Source organism: Schistocerca piceifrons, chromosome 5 (genome assembly GCF_021461385.2).
Source record: "Schistocerca piceifrons isolate TAMUIC-IGC-003096 chromosome 5, iqSchPice1.1, whole genome shotgun sequence".
In the NCBI taxonomy this organism is placed as follows: domain Eukaryota; kingdom Metazoa; phylum Arthropoda; class Insecta; order Orthoptera; family Acrididae; genus Schistocerca; species Schistocerca piceifrons.
The window spans coordinates 625547597-625568502 of NC_060142.1; the positions used below are offsets into that span (position 1 = coordinate 625547597).

Here is a 20906-nt window from a genome sequence, read left to right on the forward strand (position 1 = left end):
AATTCTTCAGTTAAAATGTGATGTACCCTTTCAGATGACATCTGACAAGCGTGAGCAATTTCACGCACTTTCGATCAGGGATTATCCATGACCATTTTGCTCACTTTTGCAGTAATTTCCGGAGTAGTGGCACATCTTGGCCGACCACTGCGCGGATCATCATCTAAGCTCTCACGACCAAATTTAAATTCATTCGTCCACTTGGCAACAGTTGAATATGAAGGAGCAGAGTTCCCCAGTGTATTCTGGAAATCGGCATGAATGTCCTTTGCTTTCATACCTTTCTTTACTTTGTACTTCATCACTGCTCGAATCTCGATTTTTTCCATCTTCGCAAATTACTGAGCGGGAACAACAACAGACTCGTCTCCGCTGCAGCTGTCTTCCAAGAGTATTGACGTGGCACGTGTTTACAGGCGACAGTCCAATTAATATCAACGTGAACAACTCGTTGCGCTAGTGCTGACCTCTCGTGGTGATTCCGAGAACATTTCAAACCACCCTCGCACAAAAGGCCAATAAATAAATGAAAAAAGACCTGTGCTGTTCTTTTTCAAAATGATGCACTGGAAAATAAGAAACAAATATAAGAATAACAGACATGAAATTAAAAACCATTAAAATTGATAATACAGGTAACGAAAGTTCAGAACTGAAATTTACAAGATAGAGAACACTTATGACAAATAAGTGTTCACTAACGAGTTGCGACATAGTCATATTAAAAATCCACAGTGATCTAGAAAGACATTTACATATTTTTACTCCAGTTACAGATAGCAAAATTTTGTGATCCATAACTGAAATAAATATATGTGTATGTTTACTAAGTCTTCGTTAATTCACTCGAATGTAATTAATTAAATTCATAAACATAATGTATAAGATGTTTATGAACTGCTATAACACAACTGAAAAGAGTAGGTAATAGTTCTTTACGTTAATGACCAAACTGTCTAGGTGGTGTAGGCAGAATCTCTATCAATGCGCAACACTCACAGTGAAAGAAAGAAGAGTAAAATAGCTCCCGAGGTGTGAGGTAAAAAGAATTCAAACATTTTCCAGTGTTTTTTGTGGAAAAACATATCCAAACATTCCAAAGTAATTGATCTGTGATAATGGTAATGAATTTAGCGGCAGCGAGGGAAATTTTAATCAAAATTTTCAAGAATTTAAGGGAGGAGATATTAATGTCCGAGTGCTCTAAAGAATAGTTCAATAATGGATGACATAAAGTGGTATAAAATATTAAACCGCATGAAGTGACGCATTGAGTTTATCGGAACATCTGTAATATCTGTGAAGTGTTGCCTTTGATCTGTTGCGTCTCTGACGACGTGTGATGTCAAACGAGAGGTGTGGGAAAGTGATTGGATTGAAATGTGAGCGCCGAAAGCTTGCGTTCGGTTGCAGATTTTGTTGACAGTGACTTGGTTATAGGGGAGCCTTGTGCTGATGAAAATATGAGTTACACCAGTGATTTTTCTCAGTCACAGGAATATCTGAGCTTCAGGAGCAGTATACCATTGCGTAAAATTGTCGTTGACACGGACGCGTCTAAGGCAAGCACGCGAGTGAAATTGTGTGCTGGCTATAAAGACAGCAAAGTATGGAGAAATTTAAATACTCTATTTTTACAGGGCTGGAAAGTGTATGATTCTGGGCCGAAAGATGTAAAAACGCCATTAGTTTGCTTGCCACCTGTCAGTGGGACAGCTGATGTTTTCTTCAAACAAATACTTGCCTTAAATGCCAAGGGGTATAGGGTAATATCGGTGAGTCTTTTCATAATCTTGTTTTAATAAAATACGAACCATATCATTCTATTCATTTTTTTTTGCGTGTACTGCGCAGGTGAACAGTAAGGGCCTACCAGGCTGCTGCTCGTATTATTACCTAAGAAACTGTGTTCAGTGTCGCCATGGTGTGCCATTATACGTTAGTTCCCAGTGTATCGAAATATTGTGGTATATGCGTAATATTGAATAAAATGCACTGGTTTGTTTCCAACTTCTGTAAATGTAGCCATTAATACTGTCGACTTATTTAAATTTCAGCGTTGTAAAACATCAGTACCACTGTGTACTGTTTTTATGACATAGCCTGAGTATACAGTTAAACGTTACTTTTCCCACCGTCTGATTGTACAGACATATTTTGGTTTAATTCTGATGCTTTGACTCTTACATATAGTCCAGATATGACAGTCGTAATTCTAGTTACTTGTGTATTTATTGTATAATAATTTTGCAGTACACATTATCTGATAACTCTGCACCAAAATTACAAAAACTTTCGTAGTACAAAACTGTCATGACACTGCCCAAGAGCAGTTTTAAAATGATGAATGATCTGTTGGCTAAATGCAAAGAATACATAAGTGATACAGGCATATGAATACACACGTCTGAAGAGGATAGGACAATATAGGACAGTTGTGGCCTGAGTAAAGGAAGCATCGTTCCTAAAACCTAACTCGGGGTGACCAGATGCAGCTGAAGCCCCCCACCTTTTGAATCTGAGGCCAGCATTTACCAAATGCACCAACTCAGTCTATTATACCTAACTCTGTTATCTTATATTTGTTACACTTAACTTAATAACAATAATTAGTCTTGTAAAATGCTCCCATATTAAACTTTTAGTCTGTGGAAGTTTGTGCTAATAATTTAATATTCTTTAGAGGGCACAATTTTCAAAAGTAGTGCTTGGATCTTCGAAATTTGTGTTATTGGATTACACTGAACCTTGTGTTCTTCAGTACTTTGAACAGTACTTTGAATCATATTGTCTAACCTTGCAGCTACACTCCCAGTTGTGAATAAAAGTTTGAACTTGCACCTTATATGAATGTAATACAGAGAATGTTTGGTACACAGTTGCCACAGCATAATACTCCATGAGTATCATAAGGGCCACCCAATCTCAAACCAAACCTCTTCCCTATCCAACATGAAGAGAAAGCTTAGAAAATAACTGAATCTAATTGAAATCTGTTAAGGCACAGTCTGTTGTCTCAAAAGTAACTCTGTACTTAAATGTGATTTCTTTGAACATGCTTCCAGGCAATTTAATACCTCCCTCCCAGATCTCAACTGGATAAAGGAATCAACATAATTGATCAAGCTCTTGGCACACGGTTTCTGTAAATATCCTCTTGCAATGCTTGAGGTTCTCTTGTTGGCACTCTTGTCCATTAAGTTTGTCTACACTGAAACGATGGTGGTGGTGGAAATGAAGGTGGTAACAATGCTTGTGCTTCTGATAAATATCTACTCTCACTGTAATATTTGACCTATAAACCTTTGAATTAATAGTCGATACTCAGAGGAATGAATACCAGTGGTCTAATAGATTGCGATAAAATTTAGCGTTCTGAAATAGTTAATTCTGTTTGTTAGAATCACCCACTCACAGTGTACAGTGATCTCGCCTTCACCTTAGTCAGGCACTGAATTTTTGTTGTCGTGCATCTGTATTATGTCTTGTAGCGGATCAATGTATAGGGCACAGAAATGCATAATAGCAATCACACTAGCTTTTGAACACCAGCACTTCTTCCGGCAAAACACACACACACACACACACACACACACACACACACACCACACACACACACACACACACAGTTCAGGGAACCGCTTTCATTAACTATCAATAGTTAGTCTTGCCAAGGCCACAGGAGTGTGTGTGTGTGTGTGTGTGTGTGTGTGTGTGTGTGTGTGTGTGTGTGTGTGTGCGTGTGTGCGTGTGTGTGTGCGCGCTTTGTGCTGTGCTGTGCGCTGTGCTGTTGCTAGAAAAAGAGCTAGAACTCGAAAGCTGGTGTGAATGCTGTTTTCTTTTACGTGTTTCTGTGCTTTACACATTGATGTACTATAGATGAGTGGTTGCCATTCCCTTATTTTGTCTAGCTCCCTCGAGAAATTTCCAGTATTGAAAATGATTTCAACTTACTGTAGTTAACAGCTGGCAAAATATTGGTAAGTAGTTTATCATCTGAGGGATATAAATACTTAAAGTATATTCCCCTAGTACTGTAGTGAAATGATAGCTGAAGTGGTTTTAGTTGTGAGAGTGTGTTAATTAAATCCTGGTGAGGAAAAGACAAGATTTCAACCGACCTAACACAAGGAGTAGTAATTACAATGTTTAGTTCTTACATAATCAACAGAGTTCTAATGAGTGTTTTGAAACAGATTGGGACTAGTGTAGCAGGGGATACAACCCGTCGGCTTTGGACAATGACGCCTATCGAGAAGCGATTCTTCTTAGTGTTGTAGCTCCCTTCAGTGGCTGATAAGTGTTTTTTGGCTTTTTAAAAAAAATCTCACGAGATAGAATAAACAGATCCACTTTATTAAGCAATCAGTAAAAAAACGAAACTGAAACATAACAGCAAAAGCGAAAATGGTAAACTGCTCTCTGGCGACTTGTGACGTCATTGTCCAAAGCCGACGGGTTGTATCCCCTGCTACACTAGACCCAACAGATTTTATACATCATTCTCACATTGAATTGAGATACCAGATTTTTTCCTGGCGTATACAATTTTCAAACAACTTATGGGGATTCAGCCAGGTAATATTTACAGCAACCGCCAATATTTCTGTACCGAAATATCAGCGGTCACTGTAAATATTACCTGGCTGAATTCCCGTAAGTTGTTTGAAAACCTTGAAGTGAGTCTGTAATACCTCCAGATGTAGAGGAGTGTTAGATATGAGTGTAGACTTTGGCCAGTGACATAGGAAACATACGGCAAATGACGTAAACAGTGTGCAACTATAACTATATGTTGACAATGTTTCCAAATGAGCTAAGCTACAGATCGGTCTGTTACAACCATGTTTCTTTTATGTCACATTTGTTGGCTTCGCCAACCACATTCCAAAATAACAAGTTTTTTGTGGTTTCATATTCGTTGGCCTCACCAGCTAACAACAAAACTGTGAGTATATGCAGCAAAAGGTGATGTGACAGCAGCCATTAAGTCACTAGCCAAAGCCAACGACTTGTATAAAACATTCCTCCTGATGCATACTTTTTTTGGTAATGCATCTATTGGGAGGGGAATATTGAGGTCAGAAGATATTTGATGGTCTCTGAGAGATGGGAGCTGAGTTCTAGGATTATTTCATGTATATAATTCATAATTAGTGGTTTTCATTTAACCAAATCTCTCCATATTTGAAAAAGTGCTGTAATTAATAGAAGTTAGTTATTAATGAGGAGACTTCTATGGCTGAAGGCTTACTACTATTTCTCTGAACTGTGATGTGCCTGCCTGTGATGTTTCTGTAACTAATGCACTGTTTTTTATCTTCAGAATATGGGCTTAAATAAGAACTTAGTTTTGTGATAAAATTCTGTGTCGGGGTCCAGATCCTAAAATGTTCAGCATCTGTATCTTGTACAGAAGGTAGCCCATAAGGCCCAGCATTGTAAGAGGGGAGTTTAACTCTAAATACATGAAGAAGCATGCTCTGTCTATAAAAGTGAAATCTTGTAATGGTTGAATTCAGCGTTAGTAGTGTGTTGCTTGAGACAGTGAGAGTGGTTAAATATCTTGGCGTAAAATTGTGAAGTGATGTGGATGGGAATGAGCACATCAGGTTGTTAGTAGGAATGGTTTATTGGGAGAATTAGGAGAAAGTGTTTCTCATAGATAAGAGTGTGCTGAAAAGTAATGTGTCCGAATTGATGTGAAACCTTTTAAAGCATTATTAACATTCTGCGTCTTTATTCTTCATATCTACATACTTACTTTTCAACGTAGTCACTCTGGCGACAAGCATGTATCTCCTAACAAGAGACTAGTTTGTTACCACGGCTGTAGAATATTTGACTTCATTGCCGGCTGTCCTGTCACATCCCCTGGCCCAGACTGTATCCATTCCCAAATGATTAAGTATCTGTTAGATTACCAGCGCCACATCCATTCAGTCTTCAATCGCACCTAAAGTGACGACAAGTTCCTGTCGCAATGGTGGATCATTCCAGTGCTAAAGCCTGGTAAGAATCCACTAGATTTATATAGCTATCGTCCTGTCAGCCACACCAACGTTTTGTGCAAGCTGCCGAAACGTATGGTGAGCCGGCGTTTGTGTTGGCTTCTTGAGTCTCGGGGGCCTTCTGGCTCCGTCCTGGGATGGTGTACACCAAGGGCTCTCCACCCCACTGACAACTTGGTCCACCTGGAGTCTGCCATTTGATTGGCCTTTTCCTGGCAACATCTCCTTACACCTAATTGTTGTCCTTTTTGACCTGACAAAGGCCTACGATACAACTTAGCAACACCACATCTATGCTAATCTTCATGAGTGGGGTCTCCGGGACCCACTCCTGCTTTTTATACAGAACTTCTTGTCACCCCACACTTTCCAAGTTCACATCAGTGCTTCCCACAATTTACCCCGTATCCAAGAGAATGGGACCCTGCAGGGCTCTGAGTGTCACTCTCTTTTAATTGCTGTTAATGGTTTCGCACTAGCAGTAGGGTCCACAGTCACTCCCCTCCTATATGCTGACAATTTTTGTATTTCCATGTGCTCTTCTTCTATTGGTGTGGCTGAATGCTGGTTGCAGGGAGCCATACAAAATGTGCAGTTGTGGGCCCTCATCCATGACTTTTTTTTCAGCTGCCGGGACTTGGGTCATGCACTTCTGTCATCCTTGTACTGTCCACCCCCATCCAGAGCTTTACCTCACTGACCTTCTTGATATAGTAGAGACTTAGTGCTTTTTGAACTGGTCTTCGATGCCCACTCAACTTGGCTTCTCCATCTTTGTCAGCTTAAGGAAAAGTGCTGGTGGTATCTTAATTTCAATCTATGCCTGAGTCGCACCAAATGGGTTGCTGATCCCCTATGCTGCCGCAGCTGTACAAAGCCCTCATGCAGTCCTGTATTGACTATGGGAGCATGGTGTATGGTTCAGCATTACTGTCTGCATTGCAGCAGCTAGACCCTATTCACCACTGAGGAGTTCAGCTTGCAACGGGAGCTTTCCAGATGAGCCCAGTGAACAGCCGCCTCGTGGAATCTGACATCCGTCCATTGTGGCTTAGGCAGAAACTACTACTTGCACATTATACCACCCACATTCATAGTTTACCTCTCCATCTCAATTACCATTTCGTTTTTCCTAACACAGCAATCCATCTCCTGCAACATGGCCGAGAACAGGGCATTCCAGTCCATATCTGTTCACTTCTTACTGAACTTGACACATTCTCTCTACCAGTTTTTCTGTGGGTCCACTTGCATGCACCTTCAAGGTCCATGCCTCGTCCACAGCTTCGTGTGGACCTATCGCAAGACCCAAAAGCTCAGTTCCACCCGAGGTCCTCCGCTGTCAGTTTTTGTCTATTCTCATTATGTTTCAGGGCTCAGAAATAGTCTACACTGATGGATCAATGGTTGACGATCTTGTTGCTTTTGCTTATGCTCATGTTGGACATACGGAACAGCCCTCCTTGCTGGTTGGCTGCAATGTTTTCAATGCAGAGTTGGCCGCAATCCATCACACTTGTGAGCCTATCCTCACCTGCACTTGGGAGTCCTTTGTCATCTTTAGTGACTCCTTAAGAAGCCTACACGCTCTTGACCAGCACTTCCCTCACCATCCTTTGGTACTGACTATCCAGGAGTCTCTTTACGCCTTCGGCTACACTGGACATTCAGTGACCTTCATTTGGAGCCCAGGATGTGTCAGTATCCCAGGCAACGAACTCGCTGACCGCCTGGCCAAACAGGCTACTAGTAAACCAACTCTGGAGATTGGCCTGCTGGAGACTGGTTTTTGATCGGCCTTCCATCACAAAGTTTTCACAGTCTGGGATACTGAATGGCACACCATCAGTACACCAAATAAATACGTTTTACCAAGGAAACAATGAATGTATGGTGGTCATCCATGCGAGCCACTTGCAAGGGCTCCATTGTCCTTTACCAGCTCCACATCGGCGATACATGGCTAACACTATATAGGCCTGTATCGTTGACATCAATCTATTGCAGAATTATGGAACATATTTTATGCTCATTTGTTAGTATGTTTTTGGAGAAGGAAAGTCTCGTCTATGAAAATCATTGTGGATGAGCTTTCTTGCCTATGAACTTCAACATCCCACACTTCATGAAACAAAATTGACAGATGTTAAGGTAATGCCAGGATATCCCAAGCATGTGGGATAGGACTGTTATTTACAGTGTACACAAATCATCCAGCAGATAATGTTGGAAGCTGTGTAACACTGTTTACAGGTGCTACAGTTTTCTTTGAGAAGTTTGTAATGCTAGAAAGCTATAGTAGAAAGCAGAAAGACCTGCAGAGGATTGATAATTAGTGCATGGACTAGATATTGACTCTGAACGTAAACATGTGTAACAAATTGCAAATAAATAGCTGGAGAGACCCACCATAACAAGGTTACACTGTTGATAACAAATCGCTGGAAAATTTAACTACCATAAAATGCCGAAAAGTAATCGTATGGAGTGATCTAAAGTGGAATGACCACATAAAACAAATAATAGGAAAAGCAGATGCCAGGCTCAGGTTCTTTCAGAGAATCTTAAGGGAATTAATTCATCGAGGAAGAATTGGCTTAGGAAACACTTGTTTGACTGATTCTTGGGTATTTTGAAAGAAATAATCTGCACTGACTGCAGAATACTTTTATTAAAAAAAATCACAATCTGTTTCACGCCACTAGAAGACGCATCCTCAGGTGATTAAGACTCCTTTCAACTCGTTATCACCGAAGGGTAACTACCATAGAACCACTTGCCATAATTCACATCATATTGAAAACAATGCACTAAAAGTGGTAGTCCATTTTTAAAAGAAGGGGGCAGCAGATCTGCGCCATAAGCAAGAAGCACTACTGCCTTGCCTGCTGCCGCTCAAACACCTTCCTGCATATGGCACGGTTCTGCTATCTCTTTCATTTTAAATATTGACTAAGGCTTTTAGCATACTATTTGTTTACAACTTGATGAGAATTAGGGTGAGTTACTCTACGGTAGTTACCTTTCAGCAGTGACTAGTTAAAAAGAATCTTTATCACGCGAGTATGCGTGTTCTGGTGGCACTATAACAGTCGTGAGTTTTATTAAAAGTCTTCTACAGTCAGTGCAGATTATTTCTTTCAAAACATGGAAATTTGACTGTGGTTGCCAAAAATTTAAAGTAACTTTATCTTGAATATTGCTCATAATTGTAGTCAAATATCAAATAGTCATCAAGGAATGGCACCTTTCATCACTGGATCATTTAGTTGGCATGACAGCATTACAGAATGCCCAACAGATTCCAGTGCAGTCATTATAAGAGAGGCAATGTGCATCACACAGGGGTTTACTATTAAAATTCCAACAGATTATGTTCTGGTAAGAGTTGGGCAAAAATTACTTTCTCCCATCTTGCAAAGTGATGATGACAAGAAAATCCAAGAAATTAGAGCCAAAAAATAGATTTACAATCAATCATTCTTCCCATGCACCATTCGTGAATGGAACAAGGGAGAATTGATCGTGGTTCACATCATAAGGTGGATTTCAAAGTACACATGTGGAAATGAATATGATTATTATTGATTCTGTATTCTGAAAATTAGAAAGGTGGAATGGAACATGGGAGGAAAAAAGTAGTCAGGTTCTGAATCACATTTGGCATGAAGGGCTTTCAGCATACTTGTAAAGTTGTGCCATATTTTAACAGAATGTTTTATTTTTTAATGAGATACCAGCATTTGAATTATGTAATTATTCAGTTAAACATTGTTTGGTGGTCCTTGAATCAAATTGTTGAGTTAGCATGAATTTTTCATAGCCTATCAAGAATGCCATGGTGTGACCATTGCCGATAACACAGGAAGGATAGTCAGCCATCGTGTGACACATGTTGTTGTTGTTATTGTGGTCTTCAGTCCTGAAACTGGTTTGATGCAGCTCTCCATGCTACTCTATCCTGTGCAAGCCTCCCAGTACCTACTGCAATCTACATCCTTCTGAATCTGCTTAGTGTATTCATCTCTCGGTCTCCCTCTACGATTTTTACCCTCAACGCTGCCCTCCAATACTAAATTGGTTATCCCTTGATGCCTCAGAACATGTCCTACCAACCGATCCTGTCTTCTGGTCAAGTTGTGCCACAAACTTCTCTTCTCCCCAATCCTGTTCAGTACTTCCTCATTAGTTATGTGATCTACCCATCTAATCTTCAGCATTCTTCTGTAGCACCACATTTCAAAAGCTTCTATTCTCTTCTTGTCCAAACTATTTATTGTTCATGTTTCACTTCCATACATGGCTACACTCCATACAAATACTTTCAGAAATGACTTCCTGACACTTAAATCTATACTCGATGTTAACAAATTTCTCTTCTTCAGAAACACTTTCCTTGCCATTGCCAGTCTACATTTTATATCCTCTCTACTTCGACCATCATCAGTTATTTTGCTCCTCAAATAGCAAAACTCCTTTACTACTTTAAGTGTCTCATTTCCTAATCTAATTCCCTCAGCATCACCCAACTTAATTAGACTACATTCCATTATCCTCGTTTTGCTTTAGTTGATGTTCATCTTATATCCTCCTTTCAAGACACTGTCCATTCCATTCAACTGCTCTTCCAAGTCCTTTGCTGTCTCTGACAGAATTACAATGTCACCGGCGAACCTCAAAGTTTTTATTTCTTCTCCATGGATTTTAATACCTACTCCGAATTTTTCTTTCGTTTCCTTTACTGCTTGCTCAATATACAGATTGAACAACATCGGGGAGAGGCTACAGCCCTGTCTTACTCCCTTCCCAACCACTGCTTCCCTTTCATGTCCCTCGACTCTTACAACTGCCATCTGGTTTCTGTACAAATTGTAAATAGCCTTTCGCTCCCTGCCACCTGCAGAATTTGAAAGAGAGTATTCCAGTCAACATTGTCAAAAGCTTTCTCTAAGTCTACAAATGCTAGAAACGTAGGTTTGCCTTTCCTTAATCTTTCTTCTAAGATAAGTCGTAAGGTCAGTATTGCCTCACGTGTTCCAGTGTTTCTACGGAATCCAAACTGATCTTCCCCGAGGTTGGCTTCTACTCGTTTTTCCATTCGTCTGTAAAGAATTCGTGTTAGTATTTTGCAGCTGTGACTTATTAAACTGATAGTTCGGTAATTTTCACATCTGTCAACACCTGCTTTCTTTGGGATTGGAATTATTATATTCTTCTTGAAGTCTGAGGGTATTTCGCCTGTTTCATACATCTTGCTCACCAGATGGTAGAGTTTTGTCAGGACTGGCTCTCCCAAGGCTGTCAATAGTTCCAATGGAATGTTGTCTACTCCCGGGGCCTTGTTTCGACTCAGGTCTTTCAGTGCTCTGTGAAACTCTTCACGCAGTATCGTATCTCCCATTTCATCTTCATCTACATCCTCTTCTATTTCCATAATATTGTCCTCACGTACGTCACCCTTGTGTAGACCCTCTATATACTCCTTCCACCTTTCTGCTTTCCCTTCTTTGCTTAGAACTGGGTTTCCATCTGAGCTCTTGATATTCATACAAGTGGTTCTCTTATCTCCAAAGGTCTCTTTAATTTTCCTGTAGGCAGTATCTATCTTACCCCTAGTGAGATAAGCCTCTAAATCCTTACATTTGTCCTCTAGCCATGCCTGCTTAGCCATTTTGTACTTCCTGTTGATCTCATTTTTGAGACGTTTGTATTCCTTTTTGCCTACTTCATTTACTGCATTTTTATATTTTCTTCTTTCATCAATTAAATTCAATATTTCTTCTGTTACCCAAGGATTTCTACTAGCCCTTACTTTTTACCTACTTGATCCTCTGCTGCCTTCAGTACTTCATCTCTCAAAGCTACCCATTCTTCTTCTACTGTATTTCTTTCTCCCATTCCTGTCAATTGTTCCCTTATGCTCTCCCTGAAACTCTGTACAACCTCTGGTTTAGTCAGTTTATCCAGGTCCCATCTCCTTAAATTCCCACCTTTTTGCAGTTTCTTCAGCTTCAATCTGCAGTTCATAACCAATAGGTTGTGGTCAGAATCCACATCTGCCCCTGGAAATGTCTTACAGTTTAAAACCTGGTTCCTAAAGCTCTGTCTTACCATTATATAATCTATCTGATACCTTTTAGTATCTCCAGGGTTCTTCCATGTATACAACCTTCTTTCATGATTCTTAAACCAAGTGTTAGCTATGATTATGTTGTACCCTGTGCGAAATTCTACCAGGCAGCTTCCTCTTTCATTTTTTAGCCCCAATCCATATTCACCGACTGTTTCCTTCTCTCCCTTTTCCTACACTCGAATTCCAGTCACCCATGACTATTAAATTTTCGTCTCCCTTCACTTTCTGAATAATTTCTGTTATTTCTTTTGTGATGCATAATGTTTGATATAATGCAGTAATCATCAATATAGTGCATTCTTTAGGAAGTATTTTGTTGAGAGGGAATTATTTTGTAAATCATTCAGTGTGGCATTTGATAACGTTGGCATTGTGAATTAGACTTTTCTGTAGAATTGGCCCCAGACAAAAAAAGAGATTACAATAATTTTTGCTTTGGCTCTGATTCTTTTTTCAGGCAGAGAATCCTGTTTATTGGTCTGTTAAAGAATGGTGTGAAGGTTTCAGAAGATTGTTGGATTATCTGTGCATCAATAAGGTGCATTTATTTGGTGCATCACTAGGTAAGCTCTTTTGCCACTTCCATTATTGTCAAGTTCTCCAACACCTTCTCCATTTCTGAAACTCGTGTAGCAGTGTGTGTGTGTGTGTGTGTGTGTGTGTGTGTGTGTGTGTGTGTGTGTGTGTGTGAGAGTGTGAGAGTGTGTGAGTGTGTGAGTGTGTGAGAGACCGAAGGTAGAAATGTTGCCATACATATTACAAGACAGTGAAATTTCTTATAAATAATCACAGCAGTCAAGTATGATGCAAGATGTATTCTTAAGACAGTGGAGGTGTTCAAATGAACGTAGAGCAAAAGCTAACAATCAGTTTCTAGAAATGAGAATTAGGTGAGAACAACATGAGTGCCTTTAACAAATTCTTCCAGAAGAAAAAACAAACTGAAAAATAGACTTGCAAAATTGAAATGGAACTAAAAATGATGTACACTATATGATCCTGTGTATGGCAAAACGAATGTGCATTTTACTGCTTTTGGGATACAGGCAATTTAATGTTTCATAGAGCTGTAAATTTGCCTGAGCGGTTTTAAGAAAACTTTTTGTTCAGATTTATTGGCACTACACTTCAAAATGTTACGTTATGAGACTTACAGTTGTAACTCCATCTTTTCTGGCAGGGAAAGGGAGGAGAGCAGTGGTTGTATTGCACGTTTGTTGTTCTGGCATTAGGAAGGCAGACTAGGTTTTCACGTACATACAGCAAGTAAATTACGTATATTGAATCTAGTTCCAATTTTATTGCTTCAATATACCTTTCACAGAGTAAAGAATGAAGAGATACTACTGATAGAAGTCTCCTGCATATAACCCTTTTAATCTACATCAGAGTCTTCTTCAGTGTCTAGTTCAGACAGTGCCTCATGGGCAGTTACATCAGTCAACATATTTTGATAATGGTCTTTGGATTCCCCGTGTAATCATCTGTTCCTCACATAGTGTGTGCATGTCCTTTCTTCTGTAGCAATTGGAAGGTTTTTTTTCATGTATGCCATGGAATACACACATACGAAAAATTTCGCTCTTTTTTTTTTTTTTTTTTTTTCAACGCTGATACATCAGAATCACCATAAAATTATGAAAAACTGAAAGATGTTAAATTATTTCTAAAATTTTGAAATTTTAGATCTGTTGGTCACTTGTCAAGTTCCGAAAATACTGTCACAGTATGGTGTGGATGATGAAAGGATGAAGATCCCTTGTGCAACTTTTGGAGTGCCCGGTGGTGCATAACTGCTTTTGATCCCTGTTTGAGAAGGAATACAGTCGATTACCATGTAATCTACTTCAAGAATGCATGGTCAATAGATTACAAGTTGGGATAAATGTTACGCAGGACAGTGCGCATAGAAAGAAATGTAGGTGTCTGGTGACATTCGCATCCATCTGGCACCATTCTCACTGTATGATGTCTAGCATTTCATCCTATTTTATGATCTGCCTCATTCTTCAACTAACATGTATCTTCTACAATTCCCAGATTTTGTGTGCTCAAATTATACGCTGCCAGTTTTTCCCAGGTGGAATCATTAGCTGCAGGATTCTTACAGCGTGTTGAACACAGCTTTTAGATAGAAATTTACATCCAGAGCACCGAAACATTGTATATAGCATTTCTGTCTTCATTGTACTTCTTTTGATCCAGATTTATTCTCCATATAAATATTTTCCTCACTCATCTTGCTTCAACTTTTCGTACTGTCAGCTACTTACGTTGGCAACATTTACAACACTGAGCTTTCTTTGGTCTAAATTAAGTAATTGTGGAATATTTGCATGTATTTTGGAAGACATTAGTTTGCAGTTGTCCTTGCATTTGGCTTTATAGTCACTGTAAATTACTGTAAAATTTGGTTTTGAATCCAGAAACATTGTTGATGACTTTTGTCAGTATTAGAATAATCTGATGGAAGGATAACTCAAAATGTGCTGGCTTATGCAATCGTCGTCACTTGTGACAATGTGGTCAGTGTCCATTAAGCTTCAACTGCTGAACAGTATTATCACAGTATTAGTAAGGACTCTTCTCATCATAGCTACTATCAAATTTAAGGTAGATGAGAGAAAATCGCAGCAATCAGAACGAAGAGGAATAAAAATGAAATACCTCAACTATTTTGCATATTCCTTGTTGTTCAACCTTCAGTCCCTTTTACATATGTTTTGGTGATGAACTGACGTTGTTGGACTGAACTTCTTGCCTTTTTATATTCTGGTTTGGTGGTGCGCACCAGCTAAAATAAAATAATGATGCTATCTGTACTCTGAGATGAAAAAGGTAGCAAGAGTCACCCTGGTCACACTGTACATAGGATCCAGTTCTTTCAGCCTCCTGTTGTTCCCTAAAATATTTTGGCAGTTTATTTTCACCTTGTATGCTCAGTTTCATAACAACTGTAAAACAGAAAATGTTTACGATTTTATAATAAAAATCGTATTGATGCAACTTAGGCGAGTTCAGAAAGGTCGTTACTTTTTCTTCTAATACATTTTTATGTGGGTTTCTTTCGTATTGATTGAAAGTATCTGTAGTACTGATTTTACCACAAGCATTAACACTCATCAGTGCTGGTTGGCTCAGTATGTCTTGCAGGCCAAACTTTGTCACATGGATCCATAAGTTCTGGGACAAAGTGAGATGCTTTGATTGGTACACTCCAAAGAACAAACAATTTCTTATTTAAAACTGAGAACCAAAGACATGGTCATATTTCTGATGGCTGAATAATGAAATTGGTGTACTCTGTAACTAATGAAGCTCTCTTTTTATACAGGTCTATAATAAACTCGGTGCATAAATGATCAGCTGAAGTGTTTTCAGTCACACTGTTACATGTGCAATGATGTAAATAGTAATGAAACACATAACTGTCATAGCATATAAGATAATTTGTTGTATGTATGTATGTAGAACGTCCATATTTGCACAATGAACTGCAGGCATTCAGTAGTGTGCCAAAAGCACCAAAACATTCACAGTTCTGCCATTAAACAGTAAGTCATAAAAGTTCCAACAGTGGACCCGCATTTGGTTTGGGAGGGCGACAGTTCAAACCTGCGATGTTTCCTTTAAAAGGGCACAGCATACTTCTTCCCCAATCCTTCCCTAATCCAATGAGACTGATAACCTCACTGTTTGGGGGACCAAATTAACCAACCAACCGCAAAAGTTCCAAAATTATGAATGGTCCACATTCTTTGTGGCATTAGAAAGTGCACTTCTTCTTCTAATCTTTCATGAAGGTGGACCTTTCCTGCCCTGTCACAAAAACACATTTGAGGTTTTGCTATAACAAAGAACACAAATGCTGAAACTCTCAACGCACATCAGTCATAATTGCCATTTTTGCACATTTGTGGTTTTTGCATTAGAGGGATGGTATTGTGTCAAACATTAAAGAAATTGTGCAGGATTTGATAATTCTCAGTCACGAATTTCAAATGATCACCGACTGAAAAGGTGAGAGCAAAACTGATAAAAAGCTAGAAAGAAACTCATTTTATTTACTTATTGTTATCATTCAAATTTTAGTAGTAAGGTGAGTTAGCAGTGTGCATGTTGTCTACAGGTGCAGGATGACTTGGCCATAGTTGTTTGAACAGCTGAAGGTGGTGTTGGCTGTGGACACCCAGATGTAGGCTGCAGTCTCGGGGTTTAGCAGTGGCAAATAAATTGGCATTTCACGTGAGGATACAGCAGGTGTCGCTTGTTTCCCCCACAGTCTCTGCTGTTGAGGTACCTGACAGCGTGCCTGACATGGGGGCACCCACACTCGCCGCAGTGGGGTGCCTGGTTGTAAAGTGTTTGAATCCTTCATGGTAGTCTGTCAATGTGGGGACTAGCATTTTGATCTCCCCCACTGACACTGTGGCTGGACAAGTGGCTGCTCTTCAGCAGGGTCTGAGGAAGGAGTTTAGTAGACATTGAGAGCTTTGGTTTTAGGTGTGTTATGGAGCCTCTTGTTTGGACAAGAAGAGAATAGAACCTTTTGAAATGTGGTGCTACAGAAGAATGCTGAAGATTAGATGGGTAGATCACATAACTAATGAGGAAGTATTGAATAGGATTGGGTAGAAGAGAAGTTTGTGGCACAACTTGATTAGAAGAAGGGATCAGTTGGTAGGGCATGTTCTGAGGCATCAAGGGATCACCAGTTTAGTATTGGAAGGCAGTGTGGAGGGTATAAATCGTAGAGGGAGACCAAGAGATGAATACACTAAGCAGATTCAGAAGGATGTAGGCTGCAGTAAGTACTGTGAGATGAAGAAGCTTGCACAGGATATAGTAGCATGGAGAGCTGCATCAAACTAGTCTCAGGACTGAAGACAACGACGACAACAACAACAACAACAACAACAACAACAACATGGAGCCTCTTAGGGAAAGTGTCCAAGGTTGAAAAGAAGTCAATATAACTAAAGTTTTGGGGCATGTGTGCACCAGTGACCCCTGTCACTTGGATCCTGAGGCCATCCTCAGTTTGTATGGGTAACTGTTGGAAGTGGTAGTGACTGTGGTCCTCACTCATGGGGTGTAAGCAGAGGTTAACAATTTACGGTATCATACTTACAGACTTGATTCAACTGAGGTCTTTTAGTTTTAAGTGGAGTGTCTCAACCAAAGACTCTGTCAGTTCTTTGACAGTTTTTGGTATGGAATTTTGGACTTCCTGTACATAGTGGAGAATTCTAAGAATCACACGGATAGGTGAGAGGAAGCAGCTACATGGTTAGCAGAGTGCTTATGGAGTATACATAGATGTTTTTTAGGCTAAGTGATAGTGTGAGGTCCTCTGAACACCTGCTGGTCAATACACTTCAAATGACAAATTTTTAACAGTGAATTGCAAATTCATACATAACAAAGTTACTGACTTTACTATCCCCATCCTGCAGGAAAGGTATTGCACTTAAAGTATACTCTGAACCAACTACTGGATGAAGTAGGAAGCTCTGAAATATTTAACAAAGTGTGGAACCTATGTCAGAAAGATAGGTTAGGTGCCATAGGGATTTGGGGGGGGGGGGGGGGGTTCATTGTAGTCAACAAAAATATTGTCTGTAGAGGTGAAGTTTTAATTGGACTGGAATTTATTTGGATGTGAATAACTGGCCTTTGTGAACCCAAGTTAATCATTGTATATTTTTACTGGCTAATGGATTCAACCATAAAAGTTGTAGAATCATTCAAAGAAAGTCTGTGCTCATTTGTGCGGAAATGGCCCAATCATGCAATATTAGTTGGAGGCAACTTTAAACTACAAAGTATAGACCGGGGCATCAATGAACTCATTGCAGGTGAAATGGACAGTCAGTCTTGTGAATTAATTCTGATCACATTTTTGAAAAACTGTCTTGAGCAGCTAGTTTGACAACCCACACACTATGAAAATATTTTAGACCTTTTAGCTACAAACAGGTCTGATGTTATCAACTGTGTCGGACAGACAGGATTAGTGATCATGTCATAGTGATGGTGACTATAATGTTAATAAACTCATCAAAAAGGCTAGTAATTCTTATTCTGGAAAGAGCAGATAAACAGTTGCTAGCCCCTTACTTAGACAATAAATGGACACCATTTCATTTTGATGTGTTGGACATAGCGGAATTGAGACATTTAAACTGGTTTTAAATACACTCTACAGAAGTATGTAACGAGTGAGTGGATTAAGTGTGGAAAAGACCCACTGTGGTTTAAAAACAAAATTTGGAAAATGCGGAAGATGCAGAAATCAAAGCAGTTTCAGTTTACAAAAGAACATGGAAATGTTGAGAGGCGGAAGCCAGTAGACATTTGTGTGTCTTTGTAAAGATTGATGTGTGACGGGTCATACCTTAGCAAAAGATTTTTCCCAGAACCCAAGAAAATTCTGGTGTTGCAAAAATAACTAAGTGAGTCAAAGTCTTCTGTCCAGTCACTCATCGATCTGGTGGGGCACTAGAGGCTGTCAAAAGGGAAAGCCGAAGTTTCAGTGTTTGCATTTAAGAAATCATTCACACAGGTGGGTTGTACAGACATATCCTCATTTGAATGCCATTCAGTCTCCCCTGTGGAGGACATTGATATTGGCATTAAGAAGCTACTGAAAGAGTTAATAATAAATCTCTAGGACTGGAAGGAATTTTGGTGTTACAGAGAGTATTCTACAGCACTGGCTCCTAACATTGCTTGTATTTATTGTGAACCACTCACCAAGTGTTAAGTCCCAAGCAACTAAAACAAAGCACAGGCAATGCCTGTATATAAGAGGGATAAAAGAATGGACCTACAAAATTAACATTGATTTGCTGTAGAATTTGTGACCATATTCTAAGTCTGAATATAATAAATTTCCTTGAGACAGAATCCACATATCAGGATGGGTTTTTGAATATCACTCAAGTGAAACTCGACTTGCCCTTTCCGTGCACAGTCATCTGTGATTGATTGCTGATGATGCTGTAGTGTATGGAAAAGTGTCATTTTGTGACTGTAGGAAGATGCAAGATGAATTGCCCAAATATCTAGTGATGAATGACAACTTGCTCTAAAACTAGAAAAAAATAAGTTGATGTGGATGAGTAGGACAAATAATTCTCCAATGTTCAATTAGAATATTAATGGTGTGCTGCTTGATACAGCCACATCAGTTAAATATCCAGGCATAAAGCTGAAAAGCAGTTAAAAATGGAACAAACAGTTTATATTGGTAGCAGGGAAAGCAAATGGTCAAATTTAGTTTGTCTGGAGAGTTCTAGGAAAGTGTAATTCATTTGTAAAGAAGATTGAATGCAGAACACTAGAGCAGCCCATTTTTGAGTACTACTCATTTTCTTGGGAGATCCCCGTGAGGTTCGACTAAAGGAAGACAATTAAGAGGCATGCTTCTAGACTTGTTAATCAAGATTTGATTTACATGCAAGTATTGCGGAGTTGCTTCATGAACTCAAATGAAATGCTGTTGACAAAATTTAGAGCGCCAGCATTTTTGGGTGACTGCAAAATGATTCTACTGACATCAATGTACATTTTGTATATGGACTACAAAGACATGAAAGAGAAGTTAGAGCTGAATGTGTGTAGACAGTGGATTTTTCCTTGCTCCATTTATGTGTGGAACAGGAAAGAAAATTACTAACAGTGGTACAATTTATGCTCTGCCACACACTGCATGGTGGCTTGCGAAATATGTATGTTGATGTAGATGTAAAAGTTAGAAAGTATCAGAATTTATTGAAGAATAAAGAAGTATACCATATTAATTTACCTAACTCGTGCACTGTCTGAAAAAATGAAGGTTACACAGACATAACATCTTCACAAGTATCACACACTGAACTGCTCTTAGCGCTTTGCTTCAGTAATAGAATTGAAGACATAAAATATGGTAATTATTGCACTGTATAATTCCCCAGTAGGATGTGTTGTAAACCTGTTCATCCCTTTAATGAGATTACAAATTCAAGTTAGTAGAAATAATTGAGAAGTCATTGCATATGTGATTAATTAAATAGTGAATTAACCATAAATAGTAGTTATGAAGGGCACTGATTCCCAGCTTTTGTTTGTTGCACAGACTAACATTCCCAAGGGTAGCAGAAAGACTGTCTTCTTTAAATAGATTTGCGTCTCATCATAAAATGTTTTATCTGACCAGTAGGATTAATCTAGGATCAAAGTATCCTGTGTCAGGAGGACAAGGCTGTATTTAGTGCAGAGGACTAGATCTAATCATCACGGAAATATGCACTACAAGCAGTTCTGCAAAAATTCATTATGTCATCAATAAAGCAAAAACTGTGCAGAAACAAATATAGAACTCAAAGGACAGAAGCAGAGGCAACTTGAAGCATTATTAGGCATGTAATGAATAAATGCAACAATGAAATTTAATTCAACTCTTTGAAAACAATGTGCAAGACAGAGGATGATAAATTCAAATCTTTGGCCACGATTACAATGGATTATTCTTCATGGTACAGAAAAAAGTCCCCTTAAAGTTACTGAGGCAAGCTTTGTATGCTCTACCAGCACACACCAGTTTCCCCAAATCAACAATTAGAGATGAAATAATTATTAGGCCACTGAAAAGTAGTTACCTGTGGTATCATTTCAGAGAAATTGTTGCAATCTTGTACTTAATAGTGTTCACCTTGAGGTACCTTTGCAATCAGTTAGTGAAAGTGACCTCTAATTATAGACCCATTTCCCTCCTCCCT

General features: G+C 39.2%; 1 protein-coding gene across 1 annotated transcript in view; it reads left to right on the top strand.

Moving 5' to 3' along the window:
• Window positions 1–1310: 1310 nt before the first annotated feature.
• Window positions 1311–20906, top strand: part of LOC124798232 (maspardin-like) — an 80428-nt gene continuing 60832 nt past the window's right edge. The window contains exons 1-3 of the mRNA XM_047261547.1: window positions 1311–1562; window positions 1641–1775; window positions 12602–12707. Coding sequence (XP_047117503.1) covers window positions 1464–1562; window positions 1641–1775; window positions 12602–12707 — 340 coding nt within the window. The 5' untranslated portion in view covers window positions 1311–1463. The remainder of the gene's footprint in view (window positions 1563–1640; window positions 1776–12601; window positions 12708–20906) is intronic.